Consider the following 24,824-nt stretch of genomic DNA (forward strand, 5'->3'; position numbering starts at 1 on the left):
AAAAGGCCGGTCTCAGTCAGCACCAGGCCCAGGTGTGTGGCCCACGTTGGCGAGTCAGAGCGCGAAGAGAGGTGCCCACGCCGCCCCAGCATCCACACTGTACCCGTCAGCAGGGACTCCATGCATCACACTGTTCATCCCTCTCTTCATCCAGCAGAGCCTCTGAGGGTCAGCTGGAATAGGAAGCAGTGCAGAGTCTACTCAGCCTCCCATTCCAGCGTACCTTCCAGTCACAGATTGAGAGGCAGCACCTCCAGCTGGGGCTCTGTACTACTTCCCGTTCAGGCTGGACCTCCTGCAGAGTCTACTCTGCATCTAATTACACCAAGGGCCACTAGAATTATGCGGCTGGAGAGGGCAAAATTACGCGGCAGGGTTTAGTAAATAATGCCACAAGAAAAAGGCAAATTATGTGATATAATGTGTCACGTTGTGTAATAGTTTTCCTTAAATATTTAATCATTTTTAAACTTGGTAACACGGTCTGGGCATTGGTTGCACCTCATTAGTACAATTTAATGCCCAGATATAGCAATAAGCAACAAAAAGGTGACCAGCCCAGCTTTGCACAGGGCTGTTCAGTATGCAATTAGTGTTGCTGCTTTTTTAGTAACTTTTGAACCGTTCAAGTTACAAATAATTTTGTGGGGTAGAATCTGCAGATTATGCGTCAGATAATGGTTTATGTGGAAAACGCAGCAAATCTACAATTATGCGAAAATAGCAGTGGCCACACAATCGCAGAATTCCAGTGGCCCTGATTATACCCCTCACCATACCCTGCGTGTCAGTCACATATTGTATGATGATTTGTCTGATGGAGAAGTTTGCAAACCGAAGGATAGATTAGGGGAAAACCTTCATATAACCTGCTCCGGATTGGCCTACGCATATGAACATGTTTAAAAGGGGGTAACAAATTTAAAGAATAGCATGGGGTGATTTAGGAGATGGAGGTGTGAAGAAGGTAGAGTGGGTGGAAAGAAGGGGGGTTGTGAAAGGAGGAAGGGTTTCAGTAGAGTATGCAGCCAGTTGGTTTCCGTGGTGGATGGATATAGGGGTGAATGGTTTGGCTTAGTGGTCAATGGGAGGAAAGGTGGGTGGTCTTGAGAAGCACAGCAGACACCACAACAATGGACAGGAAGATATGATTATCTAGGAAAGCCAGCCAGGTGCAAAATAAACACATTATAGAAATAAAGAAGAAAGCAATAATTCGACAGTGTGTGTGGGTAAAATGAAAAACAGCCTGTACAACCACTTGGCAAACAAGCATTGGCAAAGACAGTAGATTTGGCAAGATGTTGCTGTAGTTACATTGTTTGTATCTGTACTACAAGAATACACAACGATAAAATTCTGAAAAATAGTTCTCCACTGAATCATGGCAGCCCTGTGCAAGCAATAAATGTTTTAAGTTTCAAAATACAGTTACCATAGCACTTGATTTCAGTAGAACAGTAAGGGTGGTCCCTAACAGGCAGGTGAACTTAGAACAGGGATAGAAACATCTGGCATAGTTTAAATACAGAAGGCGGACTTAAATGAAAAAATGATAAAGAATGGAAAGAAAAAAATACATTGGAAAGAAAAAGTATTAGCCCCCACCCTCTGGCCATGAAGTGACTTCTTTTCAGGTGAGAAATGCCATTAAGGAGACTATAAGAGAATCAGTCGCTGGAGTGGGCCTACTTACTGCCCAAATCTGGGCGGAAGCAGAATGTGAAGGACAGTTGAACAGACCAATAAATGAAGAGGGTTCTCACAAAACCGCTCTATTTAGGTGGACAAATATTTTTTATTAAATTTTTTAATACATTAGGCTGGCAAGACTAAAAAAAGAAGTACAAAGTATATGCCAGACCTAAAAATCTAAAAAGCTGGCTGGAAAATTGAAGAGCCTACGTGCTGAGGCTGTGAAGTTTAATGCAAAGGAATTCTGCTGGTTACCATGCAGGCCTGGGTTTATTTATCCCTTGGGTGGATATATTTATACAGAAACATGTGAAGAGTGTCCGAAGAGGCGAAAGAAAAATAAGCAGCATGCACATGGAAAGAGGCTGAAGGGCCTCTTCAAATTCTGAGCAGAAACAGAAGAAGGTAATACAGAAACTCACGCTACCAGAGACAAAAATGACACACAACAAATACAACACTGAACAAGCATTGGAAAAGCCAATAAGTCTCACAGCTTGGGACCTATTGGCTTTGCCACTGGTTCTAGCCATACTCTACACCACCTTGATGCTCTGCAGAATGGCTTTTAAAAAAAGAGAAAAAAATGACAAGCACTTTTTTTTTTCCTGTGAGCAGACTCGAGTTGGATTGATTGGAAGCACTGGAAGTGCAGTATGGGGGAAGCAAAACGGGATGGGGAAGAAGTGAGGGAGGAGGGCATACTGGGGGCAACGGAAGGGGGTGTACAAAGCAAAACAGGGGCATAGGTGGAGGAAGCAACATAGAGGAAGAGGCAAAGGAAAATGGCAGGTGAAGCAAATGAACAGAGGGAGTAACAGTGGGAAGTAAACGGATAAGAGGGCGTAACGTGGTATTGGGAATCACACAGGGAAAAAGGGCACACGGGCAGAGGTGTGGGGGTTATTTACACAAAGGCAGGGGAAGCATAAGGGCAGCGAAAGCTCAACACAAGAGTGTGGCCAAAGGGAAGACATATGAGGAAGACAGCTAGAAAGCACATACATACTAGAAATGAAAAAGTAGCACCAGAAAACAAAGCAGTTGAATGACCAGTAAGTCCATGCTCCAAGGGAGGGGCAAACCCAATAAGAAAGAGGAAGTGAAGTTCAAAAATACTAACAAATCTGTAGCAAGCCAATGGGAGTGGAAGCAAAATGTGAAGGGTAGTTGAGCAGACCAATAAATGAAGACAACTGTCCCAAATCCCCTCTATGTATGTTTATTACATTTTTCATCACATGAGGCTGGTAACACTAAAAAAGAAGTCTAAGTCAGAACTAAAAATTTAGAAAGCTGGCTAGAAAATGATAGAGCATATGTATCTGAGTCTGCAAAGCCCAGTGTAAAGGTTTTCTGCAGGTTACACTGCAGGCATAGGTTTATTTATCCCAGGGATGGATATATATAAAGAAATATGTGAGGGGGGCAGGAAGAGGCGAAAGACAAACAAGCATCATACAGATGGGTGGATAGAGGTTGAAGGAACCCCTGACATTCTGAGCAGAAACTGAAGAAAGTGATACACAAACTAATACCCCCAGAGACACATGCAAACTCTACACAACTAATACAGAACAAGCATTAACAAAGTTAATACATCTCGTCTCTGGGACCTTTTGATTTTGGCAATGGGTCTAGCTGTGCTGGACAGCATCCCGACATGCAAAGTTAGACACAATTTTGTTGTACAGTGATTCCCGGATTAATCTAATAGGAATCCTTGTTACACGTCGCTGTGACGGAGTCCTTACAAGAACCCACAACCACTTGGAAAGGGACCTGCCACGCTTCTGCGGCAGTGGCAAGGCCATCTCCCCAGCTCCCCTCCAAAAAAACAGCGAAACATTAATGTAGCTCGGGTACTTGCCCATATCAGTGAACATGGGTATTCTTCAAGTGATGGTGGCGCCTGACCCTGAAGCCATTGTATATACCACCAATGGCATCAAATACCCGTTGTTCCACAAAGGCCAGAGACATGTCAGGATTTCTGAATTAGAAATGCCCTTGGTACGTCCAGAGGCAATCGTTGACAATTAATGCTGGACTTGTGGTAACACCGGTATCAAGCAATGAAACCCCTTCAACTGCCAGTCTACATGACAACTGCTTGCACTGATCATGCATCCCACGGGAAGCAGCGTGCCAACGGCCTCTGCCGAGATCTCACCCTAAGCAATGTGAAGACATAAGACCTTATGGACCCTGCTCAACGCAGAAACGAAAGCAATGTGCAGATGGGCTTCGGGAATATAGGACACTTCTGAAGGGATGCTGCTACAAAAAAAAAAACTAAGGCTGGAAGGTTTAAGGTCACGAAAAGTTGTAAAGAGGACGTACATCATGAGACCCCCTGGGGAAGTACCCCCAAAGCGGTATGTGCATCAGGTTCCGGGAGAAGGGGCGTAGCTTGGGGGAGGAGGGGGCTTTTGGCTAATACACTTCCTAATAAATGTATTTTTAGGTAAATAATTCAGAGCTTTTCAATCAGGTGTTGTGAGGTGCCAGTCCGATTTCACAAATATTTTTTCCATTCACAAAGACAACAACCCACACACACACTACAAAATAATGGGTTTTCTCTCACTTAGTACCCCTACCAATCCGCTTTCCTCCCTCGTTCCACGGCCCTTAAGGGCCTCTTGTGCGCCCCGATTGTTGTATAATTTATTTTAACATTATATGCCGGCGGGATCGTTAGAAAACAGCTCAAACCAGCCCCCAGATCTTACTGACCAAGGATGCCCCGTTTTTAGGCTGCGAGATGGCTCCATCCCCTCTCTGGCCGCGGCGTGCAGGGCTCGCGGCAGACAGCCCGGGCCCTGAGCAGGTGGGGGCTGCGGCGGGGGAGGCGGCCCATATTTATCACCACTGTCTGTGTGTCCCGATCCTCCCACTATTGCTATGGGCCCTGAAGTGTTTGTGTGTGTAAGGAAGGAGTTTCGCGGCCATAAATTTCAGGAGACGACAGGGGTCCGATGGTCAGTGTGTTTCCAACATGGGGCGGACAAACCAAACTGCAGTCCCAGCTGTCAGTGTGGCAGGAGTGAGGAAGAGTGATTGGCGGCCTAGTGACGGGTACCGCGATAGCCGTACGGCGGAGGCGCAAAGGAAAGCCGCCTGGCGCAGAAAGCCAGGGCGGAACTGCAGGCCAAGGGGGAAAAGAAGAGCTGGGGCCGGAGTAAAGCGCGCTGAGGCGAGTCCTTTGTGTGGAAAAGAGTGGGTGAGCCCTTCAGGTAGGATAAATAATGGGTGCAGGGAATGAAGCAGGGCGAGGCTTCGGGTGCAAGGGTTGAGGCGCAGGGCGGCAAAAAGAGAAGAGGAGGGGTGGTCGGTGCAAAAGAGTAGCCAGGCCTGTGCCACGAAGTGACGATAAAAGAGGAGAACGAGGGGATGGGGAGCGAGTGATACAGAAACCAGTGGACGGAAACAGGGCGGGAGCGAGTGACCAGACCCGAGGGCGAGAAGGGAGCCTGGGGCAGAGAGAGAGGCATCCCGAGTGATATGAGGGACACAGCTGGGGTGAGAGAGTGACCTGCTGCTAAGACTATACGAAGCACCGGGCAGGAGAGGAGGACCGAGACTCCTGGACACGAGAGAGATGGGCGACAGAGGCACGAGACATGCGGGGCAGAAGGCTCGGAGGCCGGCGATAACTGCCGGCGTGGAGGGACGGGGTAGATTACGGCTATGACTGCCTGAAACTGGATTTGTAAAAGGAAAGTCGGCCAACTGTTTTTTTTTTTTTTGTGGTTGGTGGGGGAGGGGGGGTTATTTCGGACAGCATGAGCGGGGGGATTGAGGATGATAACTGATGTGAAGGTTGGCGCTATAGGGAGAGAGATCTTGGTACAAATGCGGGGGCAGAAGAGGGGTTCCCATGGGGGGAGGGCCATAGGACACAGAGCCGATAGGTGAAGGAGTTAGGACTAGAAGGGGGTTACTACAGGCACAGGGGATGAAAAGATGGGCGGAGAACAGTAGCAGAACGACTTTGTGAAAGCTCTCGTCACTGGACACTGCAGCTCTAGGTATCAAGTGTTGAGCGTTAAATCGGACGTGTTGCATTATGGGTCAGACCACAATACTTCTTTAACTCTGATGAACACTTGGAAAGCCCGCTGGGGCCCTGGGCAGCCTTAAATTGGGATTTATAAGGAAAGTCATTTCAACCAGAAGCTTGGGTTCCAGAAATACATTTCTCCTAGCTTACATGTCCATAACGCCAAACCCAAAAATGTTGTGTGTCAAATGTATACATGGCACCTGCCAATTCCAGGACCAATACTGAAACATCTCAATAACACCCAACAACCGATTCCCAGACTATATATACCCACTGCATACATACATAACCACTGGCAAAGTCAAAGGATTGGTGTACTGGTGCGATGGTTATTTTTTTTTCTCCTTTTCATTACAAACATATGCCATGGAAACAAAAAAAGGAAATAAACAAAATATGCTATTAACTAAACATGGCAATTGTATTCTTGCAATAAAAATGGGCATTTAAATAAATAAAAAAAATCACTGGTACAGCTGTTTTACTCATGATTTTCTTTAAAAACAACAAGGCTTTCAGTCATGCATGCATGTTGTTCTTATTTATAAAAAAAAAAGACTCACCATATAACTAGGCACTCAAATCGCAGTACAATGTCACTTAAACACTTTATAGCATATACTTAAAGAGTGCAGGCAAAATCAGTAGCCAGTGTTTCAAGATAGTGTAAAAATAAATAAAATAAAAAAAGCACTCTTGGAACCAGTTTTGCAACTGAAAAGAAAGGACACCTTTTAGGCAGATGTGAAAACAGTGCACAGGCTTGCAATCAGTTAAAGTGAAGGGAGCAATGGGTAATATAAAGGGGCTGACCACTGCCTCGTGCTACATGCTGTGGTGGGCGAAAGTACAGCGTGAATAACAGACCGATGGGTGAAGCGCAAGGGCTAAAGGCCCTATATGTTTGTATATTACAGATTTTTTTTCTGGGACAAACATTAGTCTGGCCAAACAATTAAAGTTGTCGCAAAGGCCAGACCTAATACATAATCGCCACCACCTCTCAATTGTGACTACTAGCAAGAGATACCCACTAACAACAGACCCCCCCCATTCTGGCCTCCTGTTCTGACCATGGATCCCAAAGACTGAGATCTGCCTGGTGTTTTACACCAAACACCGAGGCAAGACTGTTAGATCAGTGTCTCCGAGTACTAACTATAGCAGTGGATGAAGTGTTTTTCTTTTTGGGATTCCTTTGCCATTTTAAGTCTTTGATGTTTTTCTTTGTAAGCATGCAGATAACTTAGCCTTTCCCAGCAGGGTGCTACAATTAAAAGGCCAATGAGGAAGCAGCATTTATATGGCAGGCAGAACTAGCCCATGATCTTTCGCAAACACCAGTGGCTTTTAGGGAAAATGGTGTCAAATATGCTCCTTGACTGGATCTTCCTGTCCTGTAATTTTTTATCTGTATAGCACACAACTGACCTGAGAGGGTATCCCGGTGCTAAGTATTTGCATTAGAAACTGCTTTAATATGCTTGATGTGGTGCATTGGAATCAGGACTGGAATGGTAAATGCTGCACGTGAGCTGCAGGCCTCTCAGGCAGTAAGTTCTTAACGTTCAAGCCACAATTGACCTTTTAGGCCAAGCCTACCAAGTCAGGCCATGCTGTGGCTGTCGCGTGGCAATGTGAGACTTACCAAGAACATAGAGGGGCTTGGAGCCTCCTCATTGGCTGTCTTTCCTGGTCACTCATTTACCCACTTCTGTTTCTGTGTCCTGGCTTGCCAATCTTACGCTTGTCCCTCACATGAAGTATTGCCTCTTTACAATCTCTTTTCTTGGCTGGCATCGCTGCCTCTACTGCTTGTTTTTCAAGCACTACTTTTTCCTTGTGTGAAGAACTGCACTACAGTGTGTGTGTTTTCGAGCCTTGTCCCTCATGTACATCCCTCCCCTTCTTTCACTGCTGCACAATTGTTCCCCTCCACACCCCTCCCTCTTGGGCTTACCTCTATGCTTCTTCTCATTGCTTGCCCTCACCTGCACCCTCCGTGTTGCTTTGCTGCCAGCGTCCCCAGCCTCCGTGTTGCTCTCACCACCTGCCTCGCTCACCCCGGTTGTTTTTACGTCCCTTCAGCGTTTTCCCACACCCCACCCTTCTCCGGTGTCGCTTCGCTGTTTCTCCCACCCTACTCTGTGTTGCTTCAGCTCCGCCACCCGTTAAAAAAGAAAAAGAAAAAAAAAAAACACACACACACTTTCGCAGGTTTTTATTTTCTTTTTTAGCTACCAATTTGCATGTAATCTTGTAGGTGTGTAGATGCGTGATGCACGCACCTACAAAATGGCGCTGGGGAGGCGTTATTTTTTTCTTCTTTTTTACATTTTGCCCGCCTAATGCTGGAATGCTCTGCAGTGTGGCTAAAAAAACAATCACTGTCACAGCCAACAAGTCCAAGGCGGGACTACTGACTTTGCCAATGCTTGTTTATAGAAGCACCCCGAATGAAAGACCAGATACAACCATTTCCATTTTCAGACCCTCGTCACTGAGAGAACAGAAACTAGGCAAAACCAGTCACGACATTCAAATATTCGGGAGCTAAGGCGGTGCAGTGGTGCTTTTGTGACTGCTAAGGTAGGGACGTTTAGCGATTTCAGCGAAAGAAAAAGCAAATTGTTCTTTACAGGAAACTTTTGTTCTGAGGTCGATTTAAAACGCCATGAAGGCAACTATTGATTCGATGCCCGGAGGGATTGCTCCAACACACCCCCACAGAAATCTGCCGACCACACAGAAATGACAACTGGACACAAACACCACCTCGCCATTAATAACCCTGTTAAAAAACATAAATACATAAATAATCTGCTGCTCATACACCGGCCGGACAGTGAAGAACTGCTATTCCTAACAAAGGACAGACCCTGAAGAATCTGCCCCCGGTACACCAGACAGACACTAAGGAATCTGCTGCTCGTACACGGGACAGGCCACTGTGAACCTGTGCAGCCCTCAAAATACCAACCTCATCTCGGACCCCATGTTTTGGAGATAAGCACACACAACAGCAAAGTTCACCTGCTGCTGCACGCCACATAGAAAACACCTTGTAGAAATACATCAAGTAAGTTAAAGGACAGTGGGGCACGCCAAAGGCCTGTCCCAGTTATCGGATCGAGGCCTGCTGGAAAATTAACATAAGAATCCCCGACGCCCCCTCCCTCCACTTGAGAGGGGGAGTTAAGTTATCAGGCCTGCTGCTTCCTGGGGGGGATCCCATTACTGCCTCCACTTAATCCTCATTAATAGCTTCTGTACACAGCCAAACAAACAAAGGCAGGGATCAGGAGGGGAGAGGAGGCATGGCTCTTTCTTTTTCTCTCTCTTTTTTTGTTTTCAATTAGATCTCGAGCACGGGGAAGAGAGGGCCGAGCCCAGCTGAGGAATGCGATGATCTCAACAGGCCCTTTCCAGAGAGCGCTCTGCGCGGCAGAAAGAGCCAGGCCAGGGGGACATTTCACGACAAGCCGGTTCCTATGAATGGGCGCCTGGGCAGAGTCGGCCTTTCAGAGGCCAGGGACTTTCGGCATCTCTCCCACTTCCCCGTGGGCCTAAGACCCGGGCGCCTAGACACCAGGAACTCCCTACAGGAGATTTGTAACCGACGCGGCATCCGGCTGCCTCTGCCTGCCATGTTGTCCTTCAGCTCTCAACCGAACAACTGGCACAAAAAATAATAAAGACCAAAGCAAAAACATTGTCCTGCACGCCGAGGGTCTCATAGAAAGGTTGGCCACATTCAAGCTATGCTTGTGCGTTTGTCTCACCCACTGCAGCACCTACACCCCCACTCGACCGGGCAACGCACCCATCGAACACAGCACCTCCCCCTTCACGCTGCACCAACACTGCAGTTATGGAGTGCATGCATTTTACTATTTATTTGGCCAGGGTACCCCAATCCATTGACTCGAAGGCCTGTATTGAACTTTAGTTGGCTTGCTTCAGCTTTTGACTTCACGTTGCAGGGCGAGGTATGCGCACACCCCGTATCACCAGGCGAGGGCCTAAATTCGCCTCAGTGCTGATTGAGAGGATTAACAAATTGGCACAGCATAGGCCGAGCAAGGCTGGGAGGATACAATTTGATGGCTGGCAGCTACTCACCAAGGGTGTGTGAGTTTTGAGCCGACTTCCCGACACTGAAAGAAATGGAGGCGCAAGGCCTTGTGATTTTGGACAGGTATTGAAGGTTGGGCTACTTGTTGTGCAGTTGCAACGGAACATGCACTTGTCATAAACAGAAGGACAGACCCCCATAGGTGAGGGACGCGTCCCTGGCACGTTGGGGAAGACCCTCGAAACAGACCACTGAACCATATGTGTTACCATCCCCAACAAGAACTCAGGCCAAGTGTTACCAATGTTGGGTATTTATTTACAAACAAAATTAAGCAAAAAATAATTTCGTCACTTAGTTGAAAACTTTATATATACCCAACTCAATTATTATAAGAACAATTAGATATTCAATGACTAACTAGCAGATTCCCCAGAGTCATGGTTGACTACTGGCCCTTCAACATAAGCTAATTTGCTTGATGTCCCGACCGCTAATCCTAAAACCTCTGCTGCCTTTCCCACAAGGCTAACTCACTCGCTCCTCACTACAAAAGAAGATGGGTCCAATTTATAAGATAACCCCCTGAATAACACCATGACAGAGCCAACCGCAGAGAGGGATCTCTCCAGCACCCTTTTGGAAAGGAGTGTGGCCAACAGGGCCATCAGTTGGTCCCAAGGCGCAAGCATCATTTCACCCACTCCCACAGGGCAGCACTATGGCATACTCTTGAAGGACTAGGAACAGTCGATGTAGCGCCCACCACAAACCCCAAACACCACAGTGACATTGCTTCGGTTCAGACTGAAGCTCAATATACAATTCAGCTGACTTTCTTTTAAGGTTTCTACTTGCTTTGTGCCCAACTAGGAGTATTCACTGCCACAGGCTAGGTGATGAACAGACCTCCTGTCCCCCCACTCCTAATCACAAACTATAGAAGCTTGATGCATCCCAAAGACTTGCAGTGAATCCACAAATAACCGATTACCTATGGGTGAAGGGAGGGATATACCCTATCTTTGTAAAAATACCGATTGTCATTTAGATAGGGGTGTGCGAAATTCACATAATTTGTTTTTGCACATTTACACAAGATGTCAGGAAAATTACACAAGTACAAAAAATGTAAATCCATCATTTAGGGCAAAATATGCATGTCAACCAATTTATGCCAGGACACATTTCAATTGGTGCGGAACACCAGCTGTCTACATTCTGGTTATTATTTATTGTGTTCCGGTTATTACTCATTGTATTCATCCGTATTTGCAACAAATTCACAGTGAGCTTCGGAGTAATTATGTGATGTAGTGCAATTTAGGGCATTTTGTGTAACAAATGTCATGCAAAATTCCCAACACTATGCAAATTATACCAGCATAATTTATATTTTGCCCCAGCCTTAAGTGACTGTTGAGGTGCCTAGCTGATTCACTGAACTCCCTGGAGGAAGAGCTCGTTGTCCATGCTGTCCATGTAACATGGGTGAACCTGCAATAATAACACTAGGAAAGCTCTGTGCCATCCACAAAATGTCACTAATGAGAAGCTAAAACATATCCCTCCTGCATAAACTGCTAAGTCATTGCCACCAATGGGTCGTAAGATGCACAGGGCTCTGCTGCAGGGTATGTGGCAGGAATAAAGGGCAAAGTCCCAAGCTTTGTCAGCTAAATGTTGATCACCTAGCACCCCTGCGGCCCACCGCCGAGGATCTTGTGGTGCCTATGATCCAATCATGGTGGGAGCTGGATTTCCCAGGTTTTCTACACCTGGGCTCCCACCAAGATTTTTTTTTTTTTTTTTAAAGACAACACTAATTGCCAATGAGTGACCCCAACCCACACCATTTGGCAGTGCCTGCCATGTTTGGTGCCTCCTTGCGCCATACTCTTCCTATTAATCAGTTAATTCAGTATATTGGGAAAAGCCAACACTGTCAATGCCAGTCTCCAGGAAACCAAGGGCCAGATGTACCAAAGGATGTTATCCATTCTGTGTCTATGGGAAAAAGCTTTCGTACATATCGCCTTAAGTCCTTTGTTCAGCTTTGTTCACCAAGTCTTTTTTTCAGGATAGGGAGAAATCACACACTTTTTTAATAGCAAACAACTCTTTGAGGCCAAAGTTTGCCATGGAACCCTGCTTCACTTTTTTGGTGATTTTGTAATTTAACTGCTGTTAAACATACAAGGGGTTATCTAAGAACCTTCCATGGAAGAGTATGTCCTGAGCTGCGTTGAGCCGATGCTGCTGGATACCTTCTGTGGGGTAGCTGTTGATGAGTGACTATTGTACGTGGAGAGTTTGACAGAGTGGATGTTGCAAAGGGAGGCTTGATGTAGTCGCCATTTGTTGTTCATATTGGTTACATACAGTGTTACCATATTCTTGTGATGAGGTGGAGTTTAGTTAGGGAGTTCTGTACCTTGTCTGAAACTCAGAGACCAACTCCGCCCCTAGCCATAGTGCTGCTTCTGTAACTTTGGATTAAATATCAGTGGGATCTCACCCCAAAAACTGAGAACCTTCCAACAGGTGTGAAGGCAAGTTTCCACGTTGGGTCCAAGACTGCTTTGATGCAGAAAAGACACCACTCAGGAAACCAGATACGCTAGCTTAGTTGTTGTGCATATAACGCACTTCCAAGAAAGGGCTTCAAATGTTCGTCCTAATCCTAACATATACTATTTCTCATCAACATAGCATCTCTGTTCCAGATCGTGACACACTGATAGGACGTGATGCCTGTGTCCCAGAGGCTTGTTGTGCTTGTCATACTAATACAATACGAGGTTTATCACCCAAGGACTCGTTGTGCTTTTAATTGTTTCAGGTGCTGGGCATTTGTCCCATGCAAATAATTTTAAGTCCAGCCCACCACCTCCACCCACACGATTCGTAGGTCATCTGATCAGTTCCCTGAAGTTGGCGCTCACGCCTACCTTCGGGTTTCTTAGAAGAGAAGTACCCGGTCTTGCCACAGACGTCTATGTGGCTGCGTGAGTGATGTCACCATCCACCGTCTCATTTCCTTCCGAAGCACGAGTACCCAGCTTGTCGCACATGGGCCGTCTGCCGACGTGCAAGGTGAGCCCCTTCCCCGCCCTCCAGCTAACAGCAGCATCTCGTTGGCCAATCTGCTACTACGAATCCAGATGATACACGGCAGAGGAAGGTTTGGCAAAAATACGCTTCCTGAGCCACAGAAGGAAGGCATCAGTAAATATTGCATGATGCCATCCGACATCCTAGTCTAAATTCAGAAGATAACGTTCTGGAGCAGCCGCGCATACTGTAATATCTTGACTTTGGCACCAACGGCCTCAAGATACGGAGGGAAGAGACGTTTTAGAAGGTTTCCGCCATAAACACACACGTGTGAATTATGCGTCTGAGTTTGTTAGAGGCAAGAAACATTCTGACGTGCAAGAGGCAGGGTTTTAAACGTAACAGTGGCCATCGTGTCTGGGAAGCACTGAATGCGTTTATGTGGGGGGAAAGTGTAGAAGGACGTGAGACGCTAGGTTTACTCGCACAAATCTGGGGCACGTTGATGACACTCGAGAGTTGACAGAAGGTGCGTTTCTTATTGGGCGCAGATAGGGTCACACTAGCCTAAAGGGTAATCAGGAAGTGCCCGATGGGCTGGTCTGACAGATCAGTGCTTGAACATGTTTTTGGCTGTTTGTCGGTCGTTTTTTTTTTGGCCAAATATGCCAGTTTGTACTGTCGATTTTCCTTTATTACCACAAACATTATCTGCAGCATACACAAATGTATGTAGTGTCCTATACCTTGCAAAATATCCATGCACTGCGTCTTACAAGTCCATAAGCTGCACGATTTGCAAATGTGGACCACTTTTTTTTAGATATTCGGTTTGCCACTTATTTCGGTGCCCGGGTCTACTGCGTGTCCCGGTCTGGCTCTGGGGGTAAGTTAGTAGAAGGCTTACGTTGGTTGGGTTTCCTATGGGAAGCATGCAGAGATTTGTAGGTGAAGCCTTTGGGATGGGGGGAGGTTACTGAGGGGACGCTCTAGAGACAGCACTTTCTGTGGTGTACTGTGTCTGCTCCTAAACAGTTCTACACTAATCTTTGCTGGGGGCAACACCTGGCCTCCTTCTGCTGGGCAGAAGCACCGACATCCTCATGAACTACTGTGGTAACGTCTGCAATTAAAAGAGAACCAGCCAATGCAGAGCTGGATACGGCTAAACTAATTCCATCCAGCAATCTCATTAGAGCATGGTTCTGTCCCATGAAGATGAATAGACCGTGATCTACAAAATGAGCTCTGGGCCACTGCACCACTGAGAGTGAGTCGGTGCATCTGAGTTAGCCTGCAGCCACAGGTAGGCGACCGGCTCAATAAACCCACTGGCCAGACACAAGTATTAGCGTAGTGGTGTTAATGTATCCAGGTCTAGATCAGCTTGGGTATTAGTATAGCTGACGTGGCCTCCAGCAATGCATCATGGGGCAACATAAAAGCCCCTGGTGAAGTGGTAAAGGCCTTGGACTTTTCCACGATGAAGGGGGAAGGGGCATTTCAGCTAAGGCCTTTTGTGGAAGTGGTTGTGGGGCGGCACTGCAGTGTCAGGGCCATTCCCACCCTGCCCTTGAAGATTTTCTCAGGAGGGTGACAGCTTGTCTCCTTTCATGTTTTATCAGTCTGCTCTCCCACCTCTCTTTACAAGGCCAGGAGACCTCCAGAGGGTTCCACCAAGGAGACCTTTTTTTCACAACTTTACCATCGTAAAAGAAGAGACAAGAGGCCCCAGTCCCTAGCAACTCGGGCCCAGCAGGAGAAACCGGAGAGACTCCAAACTTTGTGGTCGATTTTCCAGCTAAATTGCTAAACGGAGGAAATTCCAGGGCCCCGGCTCAGCTTCAAACAACTGTTTATAACATGTAATAAAAACTTTTACGGCCAGAGCCCTTCCCACCCATTTGTTCCCCCCTGGCCACATTCCAGGCATTTTGTGAGGGGAAGTTGCCACCAATATAACAGCTAACACCACATTTTGCGCCCCCAGGCTACAGACCCAGGAATGGTGGTCGTTACACTTTATGGGCCACAGAGCTATATTCATGTGGTGCGAGCAGCTCTCGGAGAAGAGGCTTCATGGGCCACAGAGAGGGCAGTCAAGTGCACAGAAAGGATGAGAGCCCGAGGCCTTAACGGTGCAGAAAAGAAGCAAAGGTCCCGATCCCACGGTGACATGCTGGTACCGGGAACTCAAAAAATGCAGTGACCATGTGACAAAAGGCGTCTGAGGAAAACAACCAAATAGGAGAAAGTGGGCGATTTGTCCCAGTAAAGAAGCCATTGACTGTTCAAGTAGAGGAGTCGAGTTCTAATTCAGTCAACACCCACCACGTGAATGAATAGTGTGATCCTGGGCAAACCACCATTTCACATTGCCTCGGTTCCCTTGTTGTTTAGGAACCGGCATTAAAGGCTTGTACGAGACATCGCAGGGTTTTAGAGTAATCAAAAGGAGGATAGAGTCCAAGCACCAAAAAAATGGGGCGGGGGAGATAGTGGAAGTGGAAAAACAAGGGAGCGGCATGGACAGAAAGGAAGAGATCACAACTTGGAAGGCAGCTCGTCCACTTTCTTTCTCATTTGGGAAACTGAAGCAGGAAAGGCGGTCAAGAGCAGGAAGAGGTGGAGGGGGCAGCTGAGATGACAAACCCTCTGCTTGTGCTTGGAATTATTGCCCTGCCCATGGCACCCAGGCTTTCCGCACTTTCGGCCCTGGCCAAGAATGACCACGCCTCTCGCCATAAACTGAGACTTGGTGAGATCGGAAAGGTTTGGGAGCTCCGCAGCGCTCCCAGCCCCCCTCCCCCCGCAATCTGCGTTTTTCTCCATCCAGACCGAGAACGCGCTTTGTGTTTCTGAAAGAAGAAGGGGCGGAGACATATTTCGGTTCAAGATCAGGTGCTGCCTTTACTAGAGAGGAGGGAAGTGGACGAAAACTGCCTGGTGGGGACGGATGCCCTACCCTTCACTTCACCGGTGTGCCACAAACCACGGGGCACCCACCTGGGCATGTCCCGTGGTGCCACTAAAACAGGCTGACTCCTCATATGGGGTCTCAAATTGCTGCCACCTTGCACCAGCAAAACAGCAACGGGATTACATACAACTGTGGTGTCGAGGGGACGTTCCCTTGTGCCCGGTTGTAGGAATGGTATAGTTCAGGAGTTGGGGGTGCAAACCCTTTCCTCTCTCCTCTTCAAGATAGAGGGCATAGTGCTAGGCATTTGGGTGTTTGGTCCCCACTTGCGATTCTGGGAATACGTGACTCCATGTGCCCTGACCCCCTTCCCTATCCAGTACAGCGTGTATGAAGCGCTGGCAAAAGGCTGCACATTCACACAATGTGATGCAGACATTCGAACTTATTATGATGCAGCGCTACATTATTCATTCATGTTGTTGCCAGGGTCCCGCCCCTTCCTCCTAAACTCTTGCCCCTGAATGGCAAGAGCACACAAAACAGCATCACGGCAGAGGTGCCCCTCTCCCCCAGAACCGAGATTCCTTCCCTGCAGTGCCTCCTTTCAAATGCTGCATCCCATGGGTTCTGTTCAGGGCCAAATCTCTGCATCTTAATAGCCAACGACCCCCGCAAGCAGGCTGAGAAAGCAAATCGCGGAAAAAAACTTTGCATATCTCCTCCCCCAAGCCAGAACAATCACTAACCGAAAAAAGAACAGAAAAACACAGCTTCTAAGTCAGGGTGTCGATATACACTGCGAAGGCGAACCCTTGAAAACCGTACACTGGTCAGAGCAGTGGTTGGTCTTCAAGAAGAGGTACCGGAGCACAATAAGAAGTAAACCACCAGTTTCGGACTTCGAGCAGGCCTGGCGCAGTGTGGGAGAAAGGTGAGTGACTCCAAGGGGCAGCACAAAGGGTGAAGCCAAGACAACCAATTCAAAAAGCACCGCACAGAAATCATAATTCAACAGCTACCTCAAAGCTGGAGCCCAAGCAATCCGTGAAGTGGGCTGTCCGTAGATAGGCCTAAAAATGAATCCATCTGTGTTTTTTGGGCATACTGTGCCCGGTACCAAGGCGCTAGAGCCTTTAAAGCCCTAATTTCTTGCTATGTCCAATATCATACTGGTGCTCATTTTATCAGCCCGTAATACAGGATTAATCACTACAGACAAAAAATACTGACTGGAATTAGACGTTAACTCAACTCTTTGACAAGGATGTGCAACAACATACCTGAACACAATCATTCTACCACTCCCTTACTCCCCTTCAGTCAAAGTGAGCGAGAGGCACACATATCAGTGGTTTGAAGGCGCTACTGTTAAACCTGCATAAACAAAGGTGACAGCGCACTGTGTTACAGTGAGAACAATATCCCAGCTCATGACTCCAGTGAGAGAAGAGCCCAGTCCATGACTCCACCTTACCAAAGGGGGTCGGCCGAGCCCATACCTCGTCACCTCGGAGCAGCAGGAGGACACTACAACAGCTTATGCTTCCAGTGACCCAAAAGCAGTCAGTCAGTTGTTAGTACCATAGGCCACCGTGGGTGGCAGGGACAACATCCGGTACATGACTCCTTCTCCCAAAGGAGTTATCCCAGTCACTCTAGGGTAGTGGTGTCCATATCCCATCCTTTATTCAGTATCCAGAAGAGAGATATGCAAGTCGAAATCTGTCACGAGGAGGGGGCATAAGGGTCCTTACCAACTCACACTGAGCAGTGATCCGTCCCTGCACCGAGGGGTGTCTGCCGTAAAACCACAGAAGCGATTCGGGGCAGAAGGGTGTTAACCCCTCGCAGGTGACATTGGCAGACTGGCCGCATCTTTCGCCACCCAAGGGTCTCTCTACGGCCAACGCTTCACAAATATCCGCCCGCCACCCTTGGCAGAAGCGCCCCCACCCCCGCCTGGTGCCACTTACATTGCAGGCTCGCGGGCTGCGGCCATCCGAAGGGGTCGAGGCCGCCGAAGCAGGGGCTGAGCCGGGCCTTGCGCAGCATGCAGGCGCCCGGGTTGGTGACATCGTAGAGCGGGTGCGGCGCCAGCATGAAGGCCTCCATGCAGTCGTACATGGTGGGGCGGTGGTTGGTCTCTCTGGCTCCTGCGCTTGTCGGTCAGCCGCCCCCGCTCTCGTCTCCCCGGTCGTTGCGTGAGTCGCCTCCTCCTCCAGCTGCCCCTCTGTTTAGCACTGAAGATTACCTTTTGTAAGTCACAACCCGCGGGCCCGGGGTGTGGTCTAAGCCTGGATATGGGCGGGGAGGGACTGCCTCCAAACAGGCTGCGGGTGAGCAAGGGGCTCACCAGAAACTGGAAGCCGCCCCGCCCCACAGACCCGGGCGGAGCCTAGGACTGACCGTCACCCTGCCTCCAAACAGCCTGCTGGCAAAGTGCGAGCTGTCCTGCACGGGAACGCGTGCTCGGGGGGCGGCGGCGGAGACGGCCCGGGCCCTCCTCTCACATAGGCTGCGTGTTAACTGATCAGCCCCCGCCTTCACTGGAGCCTGGAGAATCTGCTCTAGCTCCGCCTTCACATACTACACCACCCGCCCATTGGGAAAACAAAAAACCAAGATGATGCTTGACAGTCGCAGGGCGCTATCATTTCAAACACAGTCACCCAGGCTGTGCCCCTCAGCTGGTGTTGCTGCCACCTTCACCCACGCAACACCCTGCCGTGGCTGGGATAATGGACTCTGTGGCGCAGCTCTTGTGGGCTGGCCTCCACTTCGTCCCAATCTCGGCTGGCTATCAGAGTAGGCCAAGCCCGCCCCCACTCCACCCTGCCCCCTTCTGCAGGCAGTGTTGAGTGAGTGAGGCCTTCTCTCCAGCACACTCCAGTCTGAACTCTCCGGGAACCCCCTATGGGTACGGTAACCTCCATCTGACCCAGCTCCATGTCAGGCCTTACTTCATTCCCTCAAACACAATTTTCCGAAGGCCCTGATACAATTAGAAGACGCTCTCCTTTTCCCTGCCTCTCGTTCCACTCTCTATATATGTTTTACCGCCTCTCGTTTCTAGAAGCTCCCTTTCATTTTCTGCCTTATCCACCAGGTTCATCTCCATCTGCTATTTTTTTTTCTGCTTGCAGCCCATCACTACCTTGTTTGGTCTCTCCTTTGCCCCAGAATCTCCCTTACTGTAACATCTCACTTGCTTTCCAGCTTCTCCATCTTTTCCTGTTTCTCAGAGCTATCCCGATGGTCGGGTTTACCTCTTGCTGGTTATCTCTCCCTCCTTCTCCTCCCTGCCTCAGATCTTATTTCTGGCCAGCCTCTCCATCCCTCCCTCTACTTCCTTCTCTTTCTCACTCCGTCACTATTTTTCTTCTTTTATGTGCCTTCTTTTGTCCTGATTCAAGCCCCATATCTTCACCCCCCTCTTTACGTCTCGACTCACCCATTCTGTACTTATTTTTACTACGCTTTCCGTCTCGCCCCTCGCTCTACTATTCTACAACTCTCACTGTCCCTGTTCCTTTGTCGCAAATCTACTTCCTTTTCTCGCTCTCCTCTCGGCCGCTCTCAAACTCTTTTTTGCCTATCGTCTCTCCATCCCTTTCCTTTTGCCGTGTATCAACGTATCTCCCTTAGTCCAGAACCCTCCGCATCTACTGGTTTCCACCCTCTACGTTATCGCTTGATAGCCTCACTTCTCCATTTCCATGTCTCCATTCTCTTTTTCCTGCCCTCAGCCCCTTTCACCACCCTGACTCCAGTCCATTCCCTGTCCACCTTTTCTGTCTCCCCACCCTGCCTTTTCTAGTATTTTTATTTATCACCCACGTTCTCTTTGTTTCCCCTTAACTCTAGTCCTTTCGTTTTTGACACCCTGCTTTCCAGTCTAACTTTAAATATTTGTATGGAACATTAGCAGCACAAACCAAACTAGGAAAGAACAGGCTGCTGTATCTAGTAGAGGTTACAAGGATGATTCAAGAATGTGTTCAGAGTGTGGTTGCTCGGAAGGAGACATTAATGAATTCTCTTGGGGTAGATGGAGATGAGTTTTCTCCACTTTGGTGAAATATAATGAGTTTTCTGTTATTTTCCATAGTGAAGAAGTGAAAGAACACCCTGTATCTGTGGCAGGATATTGTTCCAGATCTTGGGTATGAATCTTGAGAAGGCCTATCTTCTGGTATTTTCCCATTTTTTGGCTTGTTGTTTGGTGGACAGTGATCAGAATGACCCAGTACTATTGTGGAGTGTAATTTGAGGGATTGCATTAAACAAAATAACTGGTTTGAAATGTTGCCTTTGTCGTGGCTTTGTTCAGTGATCCATTCTCCAGTGTTCACAGTGGTAGTAGGTCAAAGAAGGGTTCTTTTACACTCCTGGTGGAGGAATACTTTGGGAGCCAGATGTCCCATGGCAAATATATTGTTTGATTTGTTTATGAATAACTTGCTCAGGTAGTTTGCAGTTACCTTGATGAAGGTTTTACTGGATATGGGCGATGTGAAGTTGAAGTGGGAGTGGGTTGGCTGGAGACAGAGGTCTGGAACTTGCAAGTGATGAAGTCAGTGGATTTTAATGTAGTGGGTAATGCAGGGTTCATGGATAGGAGGACATATATTATGTCCCTTTCTCCAGCCTCCGCCCGTTATTCCATTTTCCATCTTGTTCAGTTCTTTTGATTGGTTTTCCTATATCTGTTTCCCTTCAGATGTTTCCCTTAGTTCCACTCTCCACAGCCTCTCTAGCTCCTTTCTTCACTCTCTCCCCTCTGTCTCCCCTTTCTATCTGCTTCCACATCCTTAATTTCTTTTGGTAACCTCTCCCTTTTGGTTTCCACCAGTCTTCCTCTCGCTGCGATTCTCTTACTTAGTCTATCCATTTCTTTTTTAATACCCCATCTTAGAGAAACCCTGCCTCCAGCAAAAATCTGAAGTTGTACTAGTTTTCAGTAAACATAAGAATTGAAAAGACTATAGAGATTGTTCAGGATTTTAATCTATAGGTTGCATGCACACTGGCCTCTACTTTTCCCCCAAATCCTAGTTACCTTTACTTTCCATCGTCTTCACACCAGCCTCATCCCTCCTCACTCCTAATATATTTTCTGTAAAGCTTCCTCTTTATAACCTGCTTGGCTCCATATATAGGGTTTTGTGTACGTTCTTTACCGCATACTGTTCCTTACTGGATCCCAGGTCTCATGCACATCTTCTGGCCACCAGGCAGCTTGACTGGTGACTCCACAAGTCTGGTACTCCTATTAGGGATTCAATCCGTTGGATCCACAAGGCAGTTAGTCCTTCTTTCAAGCAGTTGTTAGGTCAGTTTGCTGGGCCTTTTTTTTAGGTTCTCTTGCAACCTGGCACGGGGACCTTTATTTCAAAGACATCAGCCCCAGAACTCCAAAATCGTTCCACACTGTTGCTTAATACGTGAGAAATCCCTTGAGCAATGACCTTGGCTTCTGCCAGCATTTATCCATACTTGGTATAGGTGGATGTTAATTCTAGAACCTCTGGCTGTCTTGGGTTACATCTAATTTTCAATGGTGTTGGACAGTTTCAGGTGGGCCGCTCTGGCCACCATCTTTGTCATGCACAATTAGCAGGAAGTGACGCAGGAAGTGTGTGCTCTGACAGTGAAAAACACTGACAAAGAGAGAAATGCATTCTTACTGTCGACTATGATTCTCTGCAGTGACATTGCCAGAGAGAGGGGAAGGAGATATAGGCATCTGCAGCCTGTGCACTTCAAAGGGAGATCACCCTCCACCTACTGGGTCCTGGCACATTTTAAGGGCCAGAGGGTGAGTAACTTTGCAAGGCTTCCCTCAATCCACAAAGAATCTAAACAGACCTACCTCCAGTCTCTATCATGTGGATGATCTGCAGCCAGAAGTCTCAAGGTGGATTCCATTTCCGATACACTGATGCACAACACAGTCTCTAAGCGCACCCTACCACCCACATGCAGAGAAAACATGGTCCCTCCATAAATGTCCTGACGAGATGAAGAGAAGGACTCAGTGAATGGGACCAACCTGACCTCTTACTAAGAATGACCAGTGACCATATCTCCGTTGAAGGCAATATCCAAAACACCATTGTTCCTTCCCAACTCATTGAGAGGGCACTGCAATTCTCAAAAGGTTTGCACTTTATGTGCTTCTCCTGACATCGGGGTCAGAGCATTCCATGGGATGCCTTCAGTGAAAACACGATTGATGTGTTCACTGAAGTAAAAATCAAAATCCCACAGAGGCATGACGTGATGGTCGTAACAGTCTAACACAGAACAGGCGCACACCCTTTCTAGAGCCGTGCATGGAACATTTTCATCTCACAATGGTCCCATATTGTCATCAGAAGATTCTGTGACATCATAAATCACAAGGCTGAAGGCGACATGGTATACAAATGTTACCAGAGCACCGAGATGTCACTGCGGTAAAGGATAATATTATGGTACCTTTTACGTTTTTTATATTACATATTCACTTTCATCCGGTTATCTTGAATATTTTGTTTTTTTCTAAGAAGAAAAGTTTATAGTAAAAAGTAAGTGAAAAATAATTATGTAATTAAAAATGAAGGATTTTAGAAAAAACACCATGTGCTGCATGATAAAAATACATTCTATCTGGAGAGTGAGATGGTTTAAGGTGTTGCCTCCAAAGCAAAACTAATAATGGGCACTGAGTGCAATGATAGGTTTAGTTTATCTTTCATGAATGCTGTTTACAAAATGGGCAAATATAAAGCTGTTTGCAGTGGTTTTAGGGCTGTCTTTAAGATGACGAAACTCATATTTCAAAACGGCACATAGAATAGTTTCCCTATTCTACAGTGACTCCTAAAATATTTTCCCTATTTTATGGCACCCTATGAAATAGTGGTTTTTATTCCACCACTATATTTTGTATAATAAATCATCCTCATGAACATCAATTCACCAAAATGCCAGAAGTAATGGAAGTAAAATCAAATGCCACTTGACCTTTAATTTCACTCACACATATTTACTACATATTAACACTTACATACATACACTCTCTCACATGTAAACAAACACTGTCAAACACAAACAACATATATTTAACTCCTTCGCTGCCAGGCCTTTCCCCCCTCAGGTGCCAGTCCTTTTTTTTGGCTATTTGGGGCAGTTTTCGCTTTGGCCCTGATTAACTTTTGTCCACATAAGCTACCCACGCCAAATCTGTGTCCTCTTTTTCCAACACCCTAGGGATTCTAGAGGTACCCAGAGTTTGTGTGTTTCCCTACAGGAGACCAAGAAATTAGCCAAAATACAGCGAAAATTTCGTTTTTTTTTTAAAAGGGGAAAAAAAGGGCTGCAGAAGAAGGCTTGTGGTTTTTTTCATGGAAATGGTCTCAACCAAGGGTTTGTGGTGCTTAAACCACTATCTTCCCAGCTTTCACGAACATGCAGACTTGAATCAGAAAACCACAATTTGGGCATTTTACTGGGTCATATCCCATTTTTACTATATTTTGTGCTTTTAGCCTCCTTCCAATTAGTGACAGAAATGGGTGTGAAACCAATGCTGGATCCTGGACAGCTAAACATTTCTGAAAAGTAGACACAATTCTGAATTCAGCAAGGGGTAATTTGTGTAGATCCTACAAAGTGTTCCTACAGAAAACAACAGCTGAAATAAAAAAATATTGAAACGAGGTGAACAAATAGCCATTTCTCTCCACATTTTACTAGTAACTTTTTCCTGCCATGTCAGATTTTCAAAAGCAATATCCCGTTACTTCTGCTGGACCCTTCTGGCTGCGGGGATATATAGGGCTTGGAGGTTCATCAAGACCCTTAGGTACCCAGAGCCAATAAAAGAGCTGCACCTTGCAATGGGTTTTCATTGGATACCGGGTATACAGAAATTAATTTGCTGAAATATAAAGAGTGGAAAATAGGTATCAAGGAAACCTTTGTATTTCCAAAATGGGCACAAGATAATGTGTTGAGAAGCAGTGGTTATTTGCACATCTCTGAATTCCGGGCCCCCCATAGTAGCATGTCAATTATAGGGCATTTCTCAAATAGATGTCTTTTTTACACACTGTCTTACATTTGGAAGGAAAAAATGTAGAAAAAGACAAGAGGCAATAACATTTGTTCTTCTATTCTGTGTTCCTCCAAGTCTCCCAATAAAAATGGTACCTCACTTGCGTGGGTAGGCCTAATGCCCGCAGCAGGAAACGCAACATGTACACATCACATTTTTACATTGAAATCTGACATGTTTTTTGGAAAGTGCCTAGCTGTGGATTTTGACATCTAGCTCAGCCGGCACATAAGGAAACCCAGAAAATGTTTGCATTTTTGGAAACTAGACTCCTAGGAGAATCCAGGATAGGGTGACTTGTGGGGCTCTCACCAGGTTCTGTTACCCAGAATCTTTTGCAAACCTCAACATTTTAGTCAAAAAAACACTTTTTCCTCTCATTTCGGTGCTGCAAAGTTCTGGAATCTGAGAGGAGCCACAAATTTCCTTCCACCCAGCATTCCCCCAAGTCTCCCGATAAAAATTGTACCTTTCTTGTGTGGGTAGGCCTAGTGCCTGCAACACGAAATGCCCCAAAACACAATGTGGACACATCACATTTTCCCAAACAAAACTGACCTGTTTTTTCAAAGTGCCTAGCTTTGGATTTTGGCCTCTAGCTCACCCGGCACCTAGGGAAATCTAGCAAACATATACATTTTAAAACTAGACACCTAGGGGAACCCAGGCTGGGGTAACTTGTGGTGCTTTCACCAGGTTCTGTAATCAGAATCCTTAGCAAACCTCAAAATTAGGCCAAAAAAAACAAACACTTTTTCCTCACATTTCAGTGCTGCAAAGTTCTGGAATCTGACGGGAGCCATAAACTTCCATCTACCCAGCGTTCCCCGAGGTCTCCCGATAAAAATGGTACCTCACTTGTGTGGGTAGGCCAGTGCTTAATTTATGCTTTTTGTTTCCGGTG

The 24,824-nt window shown here is 46.8% G+C and overlaps 1 protein-coding gene across 3 annotated transcripts in view; it reads right to left on the minus strand.

Annotated features, from left to right (window-relative positions):
* The window catches only part of RARG (retinoic acid receptor gamma), a 321,589-nt gene that overhangs the window by 66,389 nt on the left and 230,376 nt on the right, over positions 1–24,824 (minus strand). The window contains exon 1 of one of the 3 annotated variants that reach the window (XM_069230947.1): positions 17,793–18,298. The exons of the other annotated variants lie outside the window; for them this stretch is intronic. Within the exon in view, the coding sequence (XP_069087048.1) occupies positions 17,793–17,943 (151 nt within the window). The 5' untranslated portion in view covers positions 17,944–18,298. Of the gene's footprint in view, positions 1–17,792; positions 18,299–24,824 lie in introns of those variants that run through there. 3 annotated transcript variants of the gene reach the window in all.

Source organism: Pleurodeles waltl, chromosome 4_2, assembly GCF_031143425.1.
Source record: "Pleurodeles waltl isolate 20211129_DDA chromosome 4_2, aPleWal1.hap1.20221129, whole genome shotgun sequence".
NCBI lineage: Eukaryota > Metazoa > Chordata > Amphibia > Caudata > Salamandridae > Pleurodeles > Pleurodeles waltl.